A 19683-nucleotide genomic window follows, 5' to 3' on the forward strand; every position below is an offset into this window, starting at 1 on the left:
AGTGTGAATCAAGTTGGATTTCCACCAGCCATCTGAGTCTTTAATCAGCAGTATGGCTGAAATCCAGAGTAAACAAATGAATCTACTGCAAGACTGAATATCTGTAACACCCTCCACAAAACCTGTGGTTAACCCTGGCACCCTGAGAGAGCATGGCCCGCCAAATGCTGTCTAAAATCTCTGTCAAAGTCATTTGCAAAAACATAAATCCCAGACAAAACCGTGAACTTGTGAACAGCTGTGACGTTAGTTAAGAGGCATTTGACTTTCTGACTAAATGAACGGATGCTACAGAGAAACCCATTATGGCAGCGTTCACACTAAATAGGTCAGTACTGTTGGGTGGGTATATCTGTGTGGCACACATTTCTACACTAATATACCTCCCCCTCATGCTCACCAACCCTGACAATGATATTGTAATCTATGACTTGTTTCCTACCTATATGCCCTCATTTCAAAACTGTGTGTGTCCCCCACTTACTCTGTTGGTACTTACCTGTTATATCATAATGTTCATTCTTTATTCATCACAACCAGGCCAATCACTCTTCATATAAACATTTGAACAACTTCTGTTATTATATTAAACAGAATGACAGCCCTACTTGCACTGAAAATGTCAAAAGCACTCAACAGGACCAAGACACCCAGATTCAAGTGTCATTCCTGGCCCTTTTACGAGGGTCGGGATGCAGTCAGGTGACCTTCTTGAAGGTCCTGTGGAGCAAATAATGTAATAATTTTAAGTTTTTTTTTTTTCAGGGAACCAGTGGATCTGATTCTGGTATTGAGGAAAGAATTGGAGTTTGTTTTCACAGCACCTTAAATAATCCTCTTATTTGTGTTCAACCAATGAGGGAAGAAAGAAAGAAGGATGTCAGAGATTATCTGCCTTCCCTATCAACTGGCATTAACCCAGTGCAGATTACTGCAGTTTTTGTCATTATGAATACATGGCAGATATTAGCATGTGCTAAGACTGCACCCTTGTGGCAGAAAAATCATTTCTGTGGTTGCTTTGCCTTGAGATAAACCGAGATGCTAAGATCAAATTTTAATCACAAAAGCCTCTTTTTTTACATTTAAGGGCATTTTTAAGAGTGGCCGTTTGGTTTAATCATTCACTCTGGATAAAATGAGTAATTTGCTGTTTGGAGACAGCTAAAGTTCTTCAGACATACTAGCAGACCTTCCACTCTTGAATCTCTCCATATGTATTTGAATGTAGAGCTCATTGTGCTTCATCGCACCCCTCTTATACCTCCCCTGCTCTAGCCATCAAACCACTAGTAAAAGTTTTCCACTTGACATGAGACTATCCTGTGTCTGTGAAAATTACACGAGTAGACAGGTGTGATGTTAAATTGCTGAGAAAGAGGAGCACTAACAGTTAAGAAAATGTGCAGCATATAAAAAAGTATATTTGGTAGTGTTTTTGAGACAAGTGGGAGAATATCAGAGAGTGGTAAGAGGGATGTGGTGGCAATTTAGTTGTTATTTTAACTTCTCAATTTGTTTGGTTGGAATATTAATTATGGTTGGTCCTGAAAAACCCAACAGATCAAGGGATTTATAAACATTGTGCTTATTAAAGTTATTAAATAGTCAATTAAAGGGAAAATAATGAAAAAATGAGAAGTGGGAATACATTTCTGACTCATTAACATTGTAAAGAAAAGGCTTTGAACAATACCAGCTCCTCTGATTTTAGGAGTGCACAAATGTCTTACTGGAAAGGAGACGGAGGTTGTGGCACTTCAATAAATTCCTTTGTTACTTAAGTTTTTATACAGTTAACCTTTGACCTTCACATTAGCACATAGAAGCAGTCAGCGGAATAATGGTAATCTTTTAACAGGCCTATGCAGAGCAGTGATGCCAGATTTATAGTCTCATTGGTTGGAAAAGAGCCTGCAATAAAAGCACTTGTCCATTAAATATAACATGTGACTCTCTTGATAATCTCTTTGTCTATAAATCCTTTGTGTGAGTCTCAGGAAGAGACTCATTATGAACTGAACACTGAAGCAGTAGCCAAATTGTGTAATTTAATAAAGCACACATTGCATTCTTGAAATGCCAGAGCTTCTAAGAAGAAAGCAAATGTTATGAATGCTATGAAATAGCACATTTATTTCAAGACACTATAAGAGACAGAGCAAATGTGTAACGCTAACACATGAATTCTCTATGGCAGCTAATGCAGATATGCCGTCTTGCAAATAACACCATACTAATGTGACACAATACAATAATTTTAATGAGAGCAAAAACAAATAGCAAGGATCGTGTGAGAAAACATAGCCAGAGTCTGAGTTTTTCAATTGATTGATAGGGATGATTCATACAAAAAAAAAAAAAAATACAAAAAAAGTTATGTACAAATCTTCAAATAGCCTACTAAAATTAAACTTTTTTTACATTGTTTGGACTGTATCTGAAAGTTATTATTATTGTGCAAGGAAATGTACAAGCAAATGCTGGCTGCCTCGCAATGATTGTTGTCATTAAATGAAATAAAGAAGATTTATAGCACACTCTGTCACTGTGATTGTATTGGTTTATAGGATTGCTAGACCTTGTGTGCTGTCTGTGGTACTCAAGATCTATGCATACAGATGCCTAACAATTAGGTCAAAAGGCTCTTTATAACTGGAATAAGCATTGGTTGGCTCACAAATAACCTAACCTCACTGTTAAATCAAGGTCATGCTTTCATGGTTGATGAACACTGCTTTGATGTGAGCATATGCTAAACCTGAAAAAATAACCATTTCAGTTCAGGGAAGACAAAGCTTTGCTTTCTTCTACCTGTTATGTTATTCTGGAGTGTACTGATGACAGTGGCCACCTTGGCACAACAGATGTTTTGGAAATGTTTTGCTCACATCTGCGTCATGTGTGTTAGTTAGCGAAATAGGTGTATGTAAATGCATAATACTGAATGCCCATGTCTCAGTCTACTGTATATCACAGAACTTTTATCACCCCTCTTAGTTAAAGACAAATTCATTTTTGTTTCCCCCTTTCAAAGACAAAATCACTTTAAACTGGAAAATTGTCTTGATCCACGAGGTCATTCTGTGCAATGATAATAGTTTAAATTGTTGCCATAAATCTGAGATAAAATGTTGCAGATGTATATAATGAGAAATGCTCAAAGTATTGCATACAGGCCTATTTGTGTTGATCAGAACAACCCTTTTTCAGCATCTTTTGAACAAGTAAAAAGGATAGATTTGGGATTAGATTTTTTTTTAACTCCCAAGTTTAAATAAACTTGGAAAAATTTATTTTGGTAAAATAACTGCATGGAAATCTATAATCTTCTTTTTTTTCTTCTTCTTCTTCTTCTTCTTCTTCTTCTTCTTCTTCTTCTTCTTCTTCTTGTTATTATTATTATTATTATTATTATTATTATTATTATTATATGTCTTCAAAGGCAAAAATTGCAAGAAAACTGCCGGACTTTTTTAAATAAAACTTTTATTTTAAAAAGCGTTTATACTGTTTCCGGGTTTTATTGTATAACTTCCGGCTGGCTTGTTTTGGATTCGCAGAGTTTGCGAAGTGATCTGACATCTGACAGCGTTGGTTATTGTTTTATCGTTGAGTAGATAATAATGTCAGGGGGAACTCGACTAGAAAACGCCAATCCTCTGATTTTTCAGCGATCAGGGGAAAGACTCCTAACTGCCACTGATGAAGATGAGGATGTAGCGGACCCCATCGATGACAGGGAAATCTTCGATATCCTTTCAAAATACGTTACATCATTTGGCTCTCGCTACACAAATGCTGTGTAAAGTCAGCCTTGTTTCTTTGAATTATCTGCCATGTTGAAAGTTAGGCTACTCTTAGCAACTGCAATAGTTTAGAAGCCTCAATTTAAAGCATTTTGAATACTTTGAGTCAGACCTTAACTAAATGATCACATCTAATCAGATCGATCAACGATCCTGAGCACCCACTGTCCCTCGAAGAACTGAATGTCGTGGAACAAATGCGCGTCAATGTGAGTCCGGTCTGCGAGCAGTTTGAAGAGGAACAGACCTTTACACATTAATGAAATGGATACAATATTCTCTCTCTCTGTCTGTCTGTATGTCACGTTCTTCTCTCCGAGTAGGTGAGTGATGAGGAGAGCACAGTGTCTGTGGAGTTCACACCGACTATCCCACACTGCAGTATGGCCACTCTCATTGGCCTGTCTATCAAAGTCAAGCTTCTGCGCTCCCTGCCTGACAGGTTTAAGGTGCATTTTAGTGAGCTGCCAAACACAGGCTTGCATTAGGCTTTGGGATTTCACATCTACAAGTCATTCATTTTTGCCTTTTTGTTGTTAGATTGACGTTCACATCACACCTGGCACACATGCCTCAGAGGATGCAGGTAAACGTTTATTATAAAATGACATGTATTAGTATTGGCAGTAGTATTGTGAAATGTTATTACAGTTTAAATAATGGGTTTCTATTTGAATATACTTTAAAATAAAATTTATTTCTGTGATGCAAAGCTGAATTTTCAGCATTGTTACTCCATTCCTTAGTGTCACATGATCCTTCAGAAATCATTATGATATGCTGATTTGCTGCTCCGTTATTATCAATTTTGGAAACAGTTGTGCTGCTGAATTGGGGTGGGGGTTTCAGGATTCGTTGATGAATAAAAAGTTTAAAAAAAGAACAGAATTTATTCAAAATAGAAATCTTTTATAACAATAGAAATCTTTACTATCACTGTTTATCAATTTAACTTCTTTTAACAATTACATTTCTGACCCCAAACTTTTGAAAGGGAGTGTATATTGGTACAAAGTATTTATATTTTAAATAGATGATGTTCTTTTTTAACTAAAGAGAAAAATGTAAATACATTTGGCAGCACAACTATTTCCAACATTGATAATAAATCTGCATATTAGAACGATTTCTGAAAGATCATGTGACTCTGAAGACTGGAGTAATGGCTGATGAAAAGTCAGCTTTGCATATATATATATATATATATATATATATATATATATATATATATATATATATATATATATATATATATATATTATATATTACACATGTGATATGCGTTTGATATTATCTATTTCATACATCAGGCTTTTATGGCCCATTTAGGATGACAAAAAAATATACATCCATATTATTCAGTCCACTGAGCAAAACTGTAATTTTGTGCAGATATTGTTATCTTTATACGTCCAAAACATAAGATACATTTCTGATAGCTTGTAATATAAATTATGAGATTTTTATAACAGTATGGCAGACCACTTTCCTAAAATGCTTATACACATGATTTGTTACTCATCTCCCAATAATGTCTTAGTAAGATCCAAGGTAATGTTATATAAGTATAAATATTAAGATGTTAAAATGCTTTGTTTTATGATCAAAGCTGTGTAGTTTTAATTGTGGGTGGCAAAACATATAAATGCAATGCACTGCAATGATGATCAAGAAATGTAAAAATAAACATTCCCCTACAGCCTGTTATATCATATTTGATTCATACATTAACATTATTATTAGGGCTGGGCGATATGACGAAATATATCGTCTGGACGATAGAAAATGTCTATCGTTTTATATAAGGCTCTATCGTTTACGCCACGATAAGGCGTTTTACGGCAGAATTAACCTCACGGCATGCCCATGCACGCTGCAATACATAAACAAACATGGAGGAAGACGGTAGTAGACGCGGTTCAGACCAGGGTAAGTTAATTCTCAACTAGATGACCAGCCAACCCAACCCGTTAGTAGCTCCACAACAGCGCGCATCTGTGCATTCATTCATTCACACACACACACACACACACACACACACACACACACACACACACACACAGAGAGAAACGCGATTCATATTTAATCAGTCTTTTTGCGTGTACAGACACTATTGCGATTAGAACAAAGCAAATATAGAACTGACCTATTCCTCAACCGGATCCGTTGCTCCTCGAAATGAAAACGAGGTGAACCTGAAAGTGAACATATCCAACTGATTGTAGGTGTTCTGTTCACATGTTTGCGTGAATCGCCTCAGATTATTTCCGTTTGAATAGCGCGCACTCTCCGTAAGATCAAAGTCAACAGAATATTTTTAATCTCTTTTGCACTTATAATAATAAAAAAAAACCTATCGCGCCGGCGCGATTGTCGAACCCAGGGGGTTAAAAAAATAGATTTTCGCCAAAAATCCTCTTTGGCTCCGCGGCTGCCATGGTAAACAACGTTAGCCGACTGAAGTCTCACGTCACGTGCGAGTCAAGAGCGAAGTGATTGACATGACCAGGCTACCGTAGCTATGGCTTGGATTCGTTAGCAAACATTGCCCCCCTGTGGTATTTGCATATTACTATCACAAGCATAATGTTGCAACAGCGAGACCGGCCAATGTTAGAGACCCGGCCGGTAATGGAATACAGGCCAATATTAGAGGATTTACGGTAGACTATTCATGAACTGAATTAACAGAAAAATTGCTATATCGTTATGTATATCGTTATCGGGATATCAAATGAGCTATATCGGGATATGAAATTTTGGCCATATCGCCCAGCCCTAATTATTATTATTATTTTTTTTTTAAATATGCATGTGTAACCCCTCACCCGAGTCCTACTCGCCCCGCTCTGTGCAGGCCTCGAACACTGGTTTCCGGCGTGAGAGTCAGGCGCTCTAACAAGTCTGTTGAGATCAGAGGAGTGAGGTTTACTCGCACAGCCACTACTAGCTGGCCTCCGTTACACGTGCATAATCAAATAAAAAGAAAGTTCCCTCAGTCTAGGAAATGTTCATTTTGAAATATTACTTAGAATATAAAAGTTATTCTTATGTTTACATGTGTACTACGACCTGAAGGTGGACTTTTTTAGAATTATACTAAAGGCCTTTTACTTGAACCATCAGTCAGTGTGCAGAAGGCATGTAGTAGATTGTGTGCATCGTCTTTTTCAGCAAAGTGTTGATAATATATAGGCCTTAGAAATCAATGTATCAAAAATGGTACAGTAGGCTTTATGAGTTAATGTAACATTATATTTTTATCATACAGCACCCTGTTGAGTTTGATAATATGTTGTGTTTTTTTCTCCTCCAGTCAATAAGCAGCTCGCTGACAAAGAGAGAGTGGCAGCAGCTCTGGAGAACTCTCAGCTTCTGGAGGTGGTCAACCAGTGTCTGTACACCAGAAGCATGTGATCAGAAGAAGCCTGCCGCTCGAGTGTGCTCCTTTGACACGTTTTCTTGATTGAACTCCTAAAGGCAAGCTAGAGTTGTGTGACGATGATAATAATAATGTGAGCGCCTTGATCATTATTGTTATTGTTTTGATTCTTTTGTAATTCTATTGCTACACTCACAGTACCAGATCAGGAAGACTGGTTAGTACTTATAAAGTGAGAGTTGAGCTAAAAAGGTGTCAAGAAAGGAAACCACAGTAGTAGAGAACGTATGTGGAAACAGAATTCGTTTTTATGTTACATGGATACAGAATGAAATGTTATTATATTTCCGAATATTATATTTGTGAATATGCACAAAATTACTTTTAATAGTAGTCTCATTTTGACATAGCATCATTTTAGAGTTGTTTTCAAAGACATTTCTTATTGATCAAAATGGAGCATGTGTACAGCAGAAATAGTTTGGACTGCTTTGTTTTGTACCTCTTGTTTTTGCCAATAAAAAATTTAAAATGAATTTTGTGTGAAAGTTTTTTAAAGATTTTAAGAAAAAGTTCAAGCAATTACCCATAAGCAAACAATATTTTCCCAAGGTCAGTTGATGTTACAGCTATTTACTGTAATCTGATATTTTTTCTTGCATAAGCTTGTTTGGAAGGTAACAGTAAAAAAAAAAAAAGGCTAAAAATAAATAAATAAAATAAAACATAGGCCTAATTTGTATGCTGTGGTATAAATATTTCATTTCTTCAGATAAATCAAATACGTATTTACTGGTACATGGATATAGCATTATACATTATTATTTCACGGCTTTGTGGAATACTTGATTCTAGTGATGTAGTACTCGAGTCCGGTCTCGAGACCGTTTTCTGCTTTCTCAGACTCGACTCGGACTTGTTCCTTCAAAGACTCGGTCTTGACTCGGACTCGACCCTTCAAAGACTCGGTCTTGACTCGGACTCGACCCTTCAAAGACTCGGTCTTGACTCGGACTTGTTCCTTCAAAGACTCGGTCTTGACTCGGACTCGACCCTTCAAAGACTCGGTCTTGACTCGGACTCGACCCTTCAAAGACTCGGTCTTGACTCGGACTCGGCATAGGCGGTCTCGTCCCCATCACTAGTCCACTAGAATACATACCACTAGAAAATTTTAATTTGCTCTGCATGTCCTAACTATGATTAAAAAAGTCAGGGTGGGCTTAACATGTTGATGACAGAGCAGCACTGTTGAAGCAGTTTAGAAAAATAGGCAGAAGATGATGTATGTGGTAGGGATTTTTTTAATGATAGTAAAAGCATAGTCCATATTAAGACGTTAAGACTGCTCCTCTAAACAATTCCCAATCTAGCTTAGTCTGTAGGCCTAACTGTTGATTATTAACTGGGGTGATATTAAATCATGAATATGAAAACTGACATGTTTTTATGGTCTTGGTCTCGACTCCTAAAGACTCGGTCTCGACTCGGACTCGACAATTTGAAAACCAACGGACTCGGTCTCGACTCGGACTCGACCCTTCAAAGACTCGGTCTTGACTCGGACTCGGCATAGGCGGTCTCGTCCCCATCACTTCTTGATTCTGATTGGTCAATATAGTGCCATCCAGCGGTAAATTATTCCCAGATAACAACCGCTCAAAACAGATAGGCACTTCTGCGTCGAACTCACGGCGTAGCCTCTACGCTGTAGGCAACGTGTTGGTTTTCATTTAAACTAAAGCCTGTTTTATACTTCTGCGTCGAACTGCCGCCGTAGCTACGTCGTAGGCTGTGTGAAGCGCACGTACCCTACGGCGTACCCTGACGTGCACCTCTCCAAAAATGTAACAACGCGTCAATTCTACGCGGACACAAGCGCGGTGATTGGTCTGCCAGAACCCCTCCCTCGGGGTTTCACATGCTCCCTAGGTGCGCGTCAACGCGGACAACGACACAGAAGTATAAATTAAAACCAACACGTTGCCTACGGCGTATAGGCTCCGGCGTAGCTCCGACGCAGAAGTATAATGAGGCCTTTGCGTCGTTGTCCGCGTTGACGCGCGCATCGGGAGCATGTGAAACCCGAGGGAGCGGTCCTAGCAGACCAATCACAGCGCTTGCGTCCGCGTAGAGTTGACGCGTTGTTACATTTTTGGAGAGGTGCACGTCAGGGTACGCCGAAGGGTATGCGCGCTACACAGCCTACGACGTAGCTACGGCGTGAGTTCGACACAGAAGTATAAATAGGCCTTAAATAGGCCTTAACGCATGGGGCTCATCTCGGTTACTGAAGTCAGCTGTGATTATATGCTTGCTAGGAACGTTTTTTCTTCGTGCAAGTTTTGCATTTGGTGAGAAAATATTAAAACTCAGTCGAATCAATATTTTGTGTACAGTTATTTAATTATGCCATCCAGTATCGTGGACTCGCTCTCTCTTGTTTCATACAAGCGCAGCTGCCACCATTTTGTGACTATTGTTTTGTACACTGTTATGAGATACAAACAGGTATGATTTTAAAACAGTTTAATCTGAAATCAATATATGTTATCCCCATAATTAGTTATGTGGCGAAATGCTGTGTGGTATGAATGACTGCCGTTTAGTTTGAACTTGCCGCGCTTCAACTGCTCTCACCGTGGAAGCTTTGCGTTTAAAGACCTAATAAAATATTTCAACTCATATCAATATTTTGTGTCTAATTATTTACTTATGTGGCAAGTAGTCGTGTAATACGCGGGATAATGTACATCCAGCCGGTGGTTCTCTCAAAATAAACCCCTTCAGGTTATTTAAGGTAACCCCTTAACTTTACACTAGACACTTAACAAAAGAGGCATGTAACTTCTGTAAAACTAGCTATTATTAACCTTCATCACAGACCATTGACCTTACACTCTATGTTATTGCAATTTAACAAGTTACTGACCTGTGTTATAATTAAGTTATAATTGAAACTTTTTTGTCATCTAAAGGTTTGAAGATAATCCAGAAGACAGTGATGATATACAGACACTATAATAAGCACAATAGGTAGGCTACTAAGCAGAGTCGATTTAGATTACACTTGCTTGGCTTTCAAGTCATAAAAAGTGCTTTCTCTGGCATGCATTAAAAATGCATGATAGATATTATTTCATGTAACAGAACTCTTATTCAATAGTCTTTTTATAAATGACCAGACTAGCTAACGTTGCAAGTCTTTTTCGGTCCAGTCATAAAATACCGAACTTTCAAATATTCATTTTTGTTATCGTGCATCTATAAGTAGAAAGGACAAATGTCAGGTCACATCTTTGTGTCTCACAATCTCATTGTCTGAATAAAACAGTACATTGTAAATGATGCAGTGCATCAACTAACTGTGATCTATACATTTATTCTGATTATGCTTATGTCCAAGACTTGGTTATGTCTATTGCTCTGTAAAGTGTTTCTTCATGGTTAAGCTGTTATATTCCAGGCCTTGGCATATTAGGTGAATTTTAGAAGCTAGTGCAGGCTATAAAAAAAAATCCCATTACTTTGGCAAGTCATTGCAATGCATAAACATCCTCCACATAATAAGTCTGTGCGTAATAGAACTGAGTGAAGCCTACTTGCCAAATGTATTCAAAGTCAGATAGTCAGTCTCTACACATGAGAGCAAATGAATAGAAAAACAATCAGATCTAATAAAACATGAAGAAATGGTCATATGTACCGATTCTTGCCACTAGATGGCAACATTGAACTACCTATAAATGCACTCCGGCAACGTAATGAAAGGGTCGTTTTGCCCTTCAGAATTACTGGATATAAAAAAAAAATATAAAAAAAAAATGTGATGATGTTTCAAGACGTAGCCTACGTAATGACATTTTGGTGACTTTACAATTTATCATGAAATAATTTAATGTTAATGTACCAAACTGTTCAAGTATTTTAATTTTGTTACAGTAAAATACTGATGATAATAAAAAGGTGGTACAATCAAAAGCATAATGATGACTTAAAAAATATAAATAGACTATAAATACTAATTAAACATAAATGCTACAGAAAACACCCCAGAGAGAGAGAGAGAGAGAGAGAGAGAGAGAGAGAGAGAGAGAGAGAGAGAGAGAGAGAGAGAGAGAGTTTAAAATACATTCTGTAATTCATACTTCTAAAACATTTGACAGCGAAATTACATAGACGTTGTCTATTGAGATATATTCACCATACATGGTTAGGCATCTATCTTATAGCTACTAATTTACAATATTTTCACATTGTTTGACCTATAAAAAAAATACGATTTTTACATTGCAGCTGTTCTCCGGCTATACGACCATTAAACCAGGTAAAACCAGCAAGATATTTGTTCCAGCAGTGTCATGGGAAAAAAAGAAAAAAAAATGTTGTACCCTGCTTTATTTTCTTGAAGCATTGACGACTGGCTATACGCCTTTACAGACAAAGAACGCATTTGCCGGAACCTGATTAAGCCCATCGTCCACGCACTACACGAGCAGGGGAGGGAAGTCCCTCTCTGATGGACGCCCTCGCAAGATTGTGAATCACACGCCCCTCCCTCAAAATCATGTTACTACTAGAAGAGAGACGAGCGATTCTCCGAGGCAAGCCCTCCCTCGGCTCGGCTGACGTCACTCACTCGCATAAATAAGGCATCCGTATCGTCAGAGATTATAAGCGAAACCCTCAGTGGAAGAATAACGGAGTTACAACGGAACAACTGGAATTTTGACATTGAACGGAAGACGTTATAGCCGCACTCACATGTAAGTAGAATTTTGACATGTTTTCGTATCTTCATATCTCTTGTTAGTTTTAGGTAGCCTACAAGTGTATAAGTATATTACAGCTGTTATAATATAGTTCTACACAGACAGGTTTGGAGTCATGACTTTGAACAAAGGAGACAAGTTGAGGAACATGGATAAGAGGAGAGGTAGCATGCCGTTTCCCCTTCACCTGCAGAACTTGCACAGAAGGAGCATGCCGGTGGACGACCGAGAGCTGCACTCGATGCCCGAGGCTCAACCCACCGAGCTGTCCAGCCTCATGCGCTTCAGTCCGGGAGAGCAGCACCGGAACAGCTGCGTGTCCGACTCCTCCGACTCGGTCATCTCCTCCGGCAGCGACTCAGACGGACAGGTCTACAAGGTGGTCCTCCTGGGAGAGCACGGCGTTGGGAAGTCGAGTTTGGCGAGAATATTCGGTGGAGTTGAAGACAGTAGCGACTGCGAGGAAACGGGTAAATATCTATATTGCATCTTTACCCTACAGACCTGACCTATAATTTCAGAAGATTTTAGGACACAGTCAGTCTTTGGGCAGCATCTGTCTTAAGTGACGTGGTGCTTTTTTTGTTTTAAAAACCTGTGTAATATTATCTTGTACTTACCTATTGCACTTTCATTTCAGGAAACACATATGACAGATCGCTTGTGGTTGATGACGAGGAGACATCAATCCTTCTCTATGATATATGGGAACAGGTAAGCAATCAACATTAAGAGTAATATTTATCCACGAATTTATTTAAAATTAATAATAATAAAACTATTTAAAATTAATTACAAATAAAACAATTAAATATTTTAAATGAATTAAAATAAATAAATAAAAAATAGATTTAAATTTATGATCTCCATCAACTTTGCACTGTATAACCGTTCATTTTATTCCTACAGGATAACAGCCAGTGGCTGAAAGATCAGTGCATGCGTATGGGAGATGCCTATATCATTGTGTACTCGGTGACAGACAAGTCCAGTTTTGAGAAAGCTTCAGAGCTACGAATCCAGCTGCGCAGAGCTCGGCAGTCGGAAAACATCCCCATCATCCTGGTGGGAAACAAGAGTGACTTGGTGCGGTCCCGAGAAGTTTCTGTAGATGGTAAGAGTTCACCCATCTCCTTCTCTATTTTAAATATGGCATGTAGAAACACAGACTTTGCAGCCTCATGTTTTGGATAAAGTACTCATCTCTCCTGAGCTTTGAGGAACAGCCAGGAGGCATATAGTAATGATGACACTGTAGCCTCAGTCCCTCTGGTAATGGAGTTATTGCTCACCTGCATCTCTTTTTCCGTGTCTCTCTAGAGGGCAGTGCCTGTGCCGTTGTGTTTGACTGCAAGTTCATTGAGACCTCAGCTTCCCTGCATCACAATGTGCGCGACCTCTTCGAGGGCATCTTACGGCAAATTCGCCTTCGCAAGGACAGCAAGGAAGAGAACGCCCGCCGCATGGCCAACTGCAAGCGCCGCGAGAGCATCAGCAAAAAGGCCAAACGTTTCCTGGGCCGTATGGTGGCCCGGAAGAACAAGAAGATGGCCTTTAGACAGAAGTCCAAATCCTGTCACGACCTGTCAGTGCTCTGAAAAACTGGACTAATATGCCCTCTGATACCCACGACCAGAAGCTGTGTGTTTTTAATGCTAATATAAGGACTATTTAGCTGTACAGACAAATATGAACTTGTTTTGTAAACTGAAAAAGAGATTATGTATGAAACAAAACTGACAAAATCATGTTGATTATGTTGGCCGGCATGAGGCTTTTTTATTGTTACGTTACTTTTTTTTGTTTCGTTGCCTTAATATGTATAGCTGTCAAATTCTACGCATGTAAATAGGAGGTAAATCCACTAATCACAATGTTCCCTTCGGAGAGCCATGGTTATGTTTGCACGGAGGCAAAAGAAATTGGTTCTTTTCCTGATGTGCACTACAGCTGTATCAGGTGTGGAATGCACATGTGTGCATATAGATGAGCACAAGTCATTTTTCTTGTTGAAATAACATATGGAATCTAATGTTACTTGAAACTGAGTGCGCAGGTTCGTAACTCAGCCAAGACACCAAACTAGAAGGTTTGGGGGTTTTTGGGTGGGGGAGGGGAGGGGAGGGCAAGAGGCAATATAATTAAGAAGTTTCAATATAAGAGGTCTGACATATGGCTACTTCGACATCTATGCTCCGTGTGCAAATGACGACATAGAAGCAATAAATTATGTTTTGTGAGCTGTTTTTAACAACATTTGATTTGCACTTAAAGGCATTTAATATTATTGAGTTGTTAATTTTGTTACATGTTTACAATTGGTTTTATAATAAATATATATAAAGAAACAATCTGAGTTTACTCTTTCTACAAACACAAAATACATGATTCAAACTTGAGGCTATAATACCATGTAATTTATTCCCCCATACATATGCAAGCCAAGGACGGTAGTATAATTGGAGGAAACAAGGTAGTTAAAGGTTTTCTCAGACAAATTAAGAAAGCTAATCATTAATCAGATAAGGCAGATGCAATGCTCTTCTAACGCTTTAGCCATTCTCAATTTCGCTATCGGCAAGTGTGGACTGGAGGTAAGAGCTGCTTTTATTAAACAACATAGGCCTATGATCAGATAAACAGAAGAAAAAAGCGTGGAAGTTTTTGCTGTATCTGTCACAGTTCACCCTGACATTAATTTGGAGATTTTTGTTGTCGTTTTTTAATTATTTGCGTTGTTTTTAATAGGCTACACTTATTATTATTTCATCATAAAACATCCGCATTTTACTTGTAGACTATCGTAACTTTATTTAGGCTATATTTTATTTATTTTATTAAAGTGCGAGTAGCCTATATCTATTTAGTTCTGTGTCACGTGGCATATATGTTTTTTTTTTGTTTTGTTTTTTCTTTACTGACGTAATTTTCTTTTTCATTGATGTAATCGCTGTGTACGATTTACCCTTTTCTGAAACCGGTACCTGCCGGATATTCTTGTTTTATGTATTGTATTAAAAAATAAGTTAGCCTAAATCGTGTAGCTGTCCCTGAAAAAAAGGACACAGAAGTAACTCGACACTTACGTGATGTTACATTAATGAGATGTACTCGAGTTGAACATTAACTGGAGAAAAAGTATGATGGCACGCTTGATTCGTTCACTCAGCCAATTACATTCTCTTAAGGGTGTACCCAATGGTTTTTAGTTTAGTTTAGTTAACTTTTTTTTAAACGATTGGAGAAAAACACTACAGTACATTCACATAAGATTCTAAGTGTTCAGGAACAGGCCTACACATTGCTCTTCTTAAAAAATATATATATATCAACACAAACTTAGACAGCTACTGAGTGCACCTTAAAAGCAAATCCAGTAGTCAATTTGTCTATTCTCTGTGTTAAAAACTGAACACAACTTAAGCTTGAACTTGAAGCAAATAAAATGATGTTGTTGTTTTTGTCTCAGGCATGAAGGCCGCTGTTGGCTCGATGGAATCTCTGAGTGCTTGCTTTATTGCATTGAGCGTAAGTTCTCTTGACCCTTTTTTCTGGAATATATACATTTTCATCACTCACCATGATTTAACTTCTGCAATTAATTGCTTTCTATTTTAGGTGCTGACTCAGAACATTTTGCTTTCTGAGACCGCTCATCTTAAAATTGGTGTTCCTGAAAACTATGATGGTATTTTCCCATGGTACCTCACCAAGGTGAGTTTTTTCTATTTGGAGGGCAAAATATTTTTGGAAATTTTACATATTAGTGGAAGATTTAGCTTGGCTTATATTGGGTATATTTGTCCACTGTAAAAATAAATATATACAAGAAAATAATAAATAAAATATGTATAATAAGAAGAACTGACTGCGGAAGTGTGTGTAGACTGAGTGTAGCTCAAATAGATGAAGGGTAAGGGCCATAAAGAGCTGTGAAGGTTAAGAGGTTTTATTTGCACTTAATACAGGATGATATAGGTTGCCAATCTGTCTTGCAATGGTTTTGTTGACTAGGCTGATGAAAAGGGCATTGCAGTAATCAAGATGGGAAATTATGAAGGCAAGTGGCAAGCAGAATGTCAGACTCTCTCATTCACATATTACATATGGTGCGGAGGTGTGCCATTTTGCAGTCCAGACCAAAGAAGTGATGTAATCTTAAAGTGTGAGAAGATGTAACACCAAGGTTCTGAACATTTTAGTTGGTTAAAAGTTGTAATAAGCAGTTCTGACAGACTAAGCAACATATTGTCAGATCTGGTGACTAAAATACCACAAAGATTACTGAGTGAAAGAAATTGTCCTGCGTGTTATTTATAGACTGGATTTAGTTGGTTAAAATGGACTGTCCTTGTGCTGTGTTCAGAATGACTAAAGAGCTCTGGGAATGTATTAATGACTGCTTCTAAGAGAAATGTAGAGAAAGGACTGAAAAAGCAGAGCATTGAACATGCCATTCAATAAATCCTACATCCCACTCCTCAGAACACTCAGAACTCAAGGTGTAATTATGAGCAGGCATTCACGCAAAAAACAGTCATCACCAAACTAAATATGGAGCTCCTGTACAAGGCTTTACTTCAAGCCTTGTGTCAGAAATCTTTACCAGATGTCTTTAGTAATAGCCCAGTTGCTCTCCAAAAAGCTTTTTGCTTAGACACTGTAATTGGCTGCATTTCTGAAGGACTGTTTGGGTCCTATTCCTTCTTGCTCACCATTTTCTGAATTTGACTGTATGGCATGCTATCAAAACAGTCTCTGTGCATTTTCCAAATCAAGTATAATGGCCTACATGTGAGTGGGTGGATAATTACCCACACCCTGTGTGACACTGAAGGGACAGGATAATGGCTACAGAATATTTGTTTAGGCTTTACAAATAAGTGACAAATGAGGGCTGACGCATTCATGTATTTTATTTTTATTTCATTTAGCTCTCACAGAAGTGTTGTGTTCTTGCTGCAAGGCCACCAGATAGAACTGATCAATTTTAAGCTAGCTTTTTTTTAAAAGTCAATCAAAACAAGCAAGCATGGGTTTTAAAGACTGTTCCCTGGATATCCTGTGCAGGTGCGTAAGCTGCATATCAGATTGAACAGACAGGGGGAAAGGCGAGCTACAAAGTGCCACACGAGTCATGCTGTGTGCAATTAGCGCTTCAATCAATCTTTAGCTTTCCCAAATAAACACTCACTGGCATGCTATTCTAAATAAGCAGGGCTAGCATGGAAAAACACTATTCAGAGTTACATTCCAGGAACCAAATCAAAGAATTAAAATTCACTGCATGGGAATTATTGGTATGACACGGGCTATTCTGGTTTGTGTGCTATTTAAGACATGTGATCATACTGTACCTAGCATTGGATGTGCCATTGAACACAAAGCATTTACAATGTGTAGCCTCATGCTCAGCTTAATTCAGAATATCCGTGCGAATTGGTGTCAACCACTGAGTCACATACCTGCTGTCAACAGCAGCTGCCATGTTTGTTCACACTCACAGAAATTTAGAGAAGGGGTGGTCAGCCAAACATCAGTCTCACTGACCGCTCCAACTGCACAACCAGTGGCCCTGTTTACACTAACAGGCGGTGTGTTTTTTAATGTGCCCTTCAAATGGGGTTGGAATTTCATAATTATTAGTTTCGAGCTCATGAATCTGTCCAAGTTGTATTTACAAGTGGGAAACTGAATTCTAGATAATACATGAGTTGACAAGTTCGGATCGCATGTCAACTTGAAACACTGATAGATCAGATTGAGAGATCAGCAGTGTTGGGTTAAGTTACTTTTTAAAAATAATGCATTACAATATTTTGTTACTCCCTAAAAAAGTAACTAATTGTGTTACTTAGTTACTTTTTATGGAAAGTCATGTTAAGTTACTTTTATGTTACTTTTTCTCACCTGAGCTGGACTTGATTGTTGATTGGACTTGATTGAAAATCTAAAGTTATGTTTTTGGCAAAAGTAAATACCCTTTCACACCAAAAGTGAAATCATTGTAAAAACTTTGTTAGACATTTAGTTTTGATACTATAAATACATTATAGATTTGGAAAAATATTCATCTTTTTGAGTTCAGATGTAGTTATATGGGTTTATGTTCACAAACTATCTTGTTTTGTTTAAACTACTTCTGTGTTAATTTTACAACTTGAATGTGTGACTCAATTGTAAAAATCGAACAAGAAGATACGTAAAACGTTTTATGCACTTTGGCTGTTCGTTTACACAACAACGACCTTTTAGGTGCCGAAAAACGCAAACTTTTGAAAACGGTTTCAAAGTGCAGGTTTTTTAAAACGGTTTCCGTAACCAACAAAAAAACGTGAATCTCTGAAGACGATGACGTCGTGCACATGCATATTACGTGTTCGGCCTCTAGTGTTTCATCGCCATCTAATGGCCTGGCAGCAGAATACAGGGTTTTTAGTCGTTTTCGCGGATCCTTGTGAATGGGGATCGTTTTGAAAAGGGTGTCGTCTGTACGTGGAAAACTCAAAGGAAAAACTCGTTGTCGTGTAATAAATAATAATAATACATTTTATTTATAATGCACTTTACATTTCAGCGAAATCTCAAAGTGCTACAGTAACAAGAGGTTAAAAACAGTCTGAAAATCACACAATAAATAACAATAAAACACCACAAAATTAAAATCAAAAACATGGTGTAAACGTACCCTGTCTGATAAAGCTTTCTTTGCTTGCATTCCGTGTATAATCTATTAACTATTTGAAAAAATATATATATTTATTCATGCTGCTAAGAAGACAAGAGGTCACCTACACACTGCAAAGTTTCAGGAGTGACAACTGCATAAATGACCCCAAAGCAAAGCAGTTTTCATGTGATTCTTCTAAAAATAAATTACGTGGCTGAGCGTATTAGACCTGGTAGAGCCCAAGGTGGAATGGGCAGGGTTTGTGTGATTTGAATGCAGATATGATGACAAGATAGCATTTAGATTACATTGAAATCATATCCCCAACTCTCTCGATATCAAGCAGTTGCCTGTAACAAAAGCTTTTACACTTGTTTTTCAGTGCATTTTAATGTCAAGTGTGAACTGAGTCAGTACTCACTAGAGCCTCATACTGTACATAATGATGTATGTCAAAACAAACTGGTTACAAAATAAATAAATAGCTGTTAAGCCTTTTAGTAGCCTACAGTTTTTTATATATTTACCATATTTTGATATTCCAGTTGCTGGATCTCCCCCTGACCTATTCTGATCTGACTGTGAGTGGTGATGATGAAGGGATTTTTGGGGTGGAGTCAGGCTTCCTGTATGCCCTTAAACCTCTGGACAGAGAGAAGCAGCCATCCTACTCCTTACAGGTGCACAATCATAAAGAACATTTAAAAATCATTCAATAAGTAATGTTCCTTTGTCTTTGACTTGTATTTAATGTCATTTTTTCAAGATACATTGAAGATATCAGGATAACCTTACATATGTATCAATTCCATTTCAAGAAGATTTGTTTTTTTAACATTAATTGTTACAGAAGTTCTTTGTAAAATGCATAAGTTACTTTGAGATGCATGTCAATTCGGCATTGACTACTACACAGCTTCCTGGATCACGAATGTTCAAATTAAACCTATGCCACTCAGATCATTTGATACAAATTTTAGTAAAATCAGTGTTCAGTACATCTGGAGGCAGCCCAAAATAACAAATGCTGCGGAAAATTGCTGGCCAATG

General features: G+C 37.8%; 3 protein-coding genes across 5 annotated transcripts in view; all 3 read left to right on the forward strand.

Moving 5' to 3' along the window:
• The first annotated feature begins 3509 nt into the window (after positions 1 to 3509).
• On the forward strand, positions 3510 to 7725 carry ciao2b (cytosolic iron-sulfur assembly component 2B). Its single transcript, XM_081347296.1, has 5 exons — positions 3510 to 3753; positions 3939 to 4018; positions 4133 to 4258; positions 4350 to 4395; positions 7126 to 7725. The coding sequence occupies exons 1-5, from the start codon at positions 3627 to 3629 to the stop codon at positions 7224 to 7226; spliced, it is 480 nt and encodes a 159-aa protein (XP_081203422.1). The 5' UTR covers positions 3510 to 3626; the 3' UTR covers positions 7227 to 7725.
• A 4139-nt stretch (positions 7726 to 11864) lies between these two features.
• On the forward strand, positions 11865 to 14304 carry rrad (Ras-related associated with diabetes). 3 transcript variants are annotated; one of them, XM_081352562.1, is made up of 5 exons: positions 11865 to 11957; positions 12065 to 12433; positions 12604 to 12677; positions 12873 to 13077; positions 13284 to 14304. In XM_081352562.1, exons 2-5 carry the CDS (start codon positions 12079 to 12081, stop codon positions 13559 to 13561), a joined length of 912 nt encoding a protein of 303 aa, XP_081208688.1. In that variant the 5' UTR covers positions 11865 to 11957; positions 12065 to 12078; the 3' UTR covers positions 13562 to 14304. The 3 variants fall into 3 exon arrangements, with proteins under 3 accessions (XP_081208688.1, XP_081208689.1, XP_081208690.1); XM_081352563.1 differs by having other exon boundaries at positions 11912 to 11957; positions 12055 to 12433; XM_081352564.1 differs by having other exon boundaries at positions 11914 to 11957; positions 12157 to 12433.
• Positions 14305 to 14518: 214 nt separating this feature from the next.
• cdh16 (cadherin 16, KSP-cadherin) overlaps positions 14519 to 19683 on the forward strand; it is a 37727-nt gene continuing 32562 nt past the window's right edge. Inside the window, exons 1-4 of the mRNA XM_081393085.1 lie at positions 14519 to 14557; positions 15433 to 15491; positions 15582 to 15677; positions 19179 to 19313. Coding sequence (XP_081249211.1) covers positions 15435 to 15491; positions 15582 to 15677; positions 19179 to 19313 — 288 coding nt within the window. The 5' untranslated portion in view covers positions 14519 to 14557; positions 15433 to 15434. The remainder of the gene's footprint in view (positions 14558 to 15432; positions 15492 to 15581; positions 15678 to 19178; positions 19314 to 19683) is intronic.

The sequence above is a fragment of the Scardinius erythrophthalmus genome (assembly GCF_964197995.2).
Source record: "Scardinius erythrophthalmus genome assembly, chromosome: 2".
Lineage (NCBI taxonomy): Eukaryota > Metazoa > Chordata > Actinopteri > Cypriniformes > Leuciscidae > Scardinius > Scardinius erythrophthalmus.

What these genes read in the sequence shown, in the direction of transcription:
- rrad (XM_081352562.1), top strand. Translation starts at nt 12,079, where the DNA reads ATGACTTTGAACAAAGGAGACAAGTTGAGGAACATGGATAAGAGGAGA. An exon ending in TAGCGACTGCGAGGAAACGG is followed by an intron (nt 12,434 to 12,603) that starts GTAAATATCTAT and finishes CTTTCATTTCAG; the next exon opens with GAAACACATATGACAGATCG. An exon ending in TCTATGATATATGGGAACAG is followed by an intron (nt 12,678 to 12,872) that starts GTAAGCAATCAA and finishes TTATTCCTACAG; the next exon opens with GATAACAGCCAGTGGCTGAA.
- ciao2b (XM_081347296.1), top strand. Translation starts at nt 3,627, where the DNA reads ATGTCAGGGGGAACTCGACTAGAAAACGCCAATCCTCTGATTTTTCAG. An exon ending in CGATGACAGGGAAATCTTCG is followed by an intron (nt 3,754 to 3,938) that starts ATATCCTTTCAA and finishes CTAAATGATCAC; the next exon opens with ATCTAATCAGATCGATCAAC. An exon ending in CCCTGCCTGACAGGTTTAAG is followed by an intron (nt 4,259 to 4,349) that starts GTGCATTTTAGT and finishes TTTTGTTGTTAG; the next exon opens with ATTGACGTTCACATCACACC.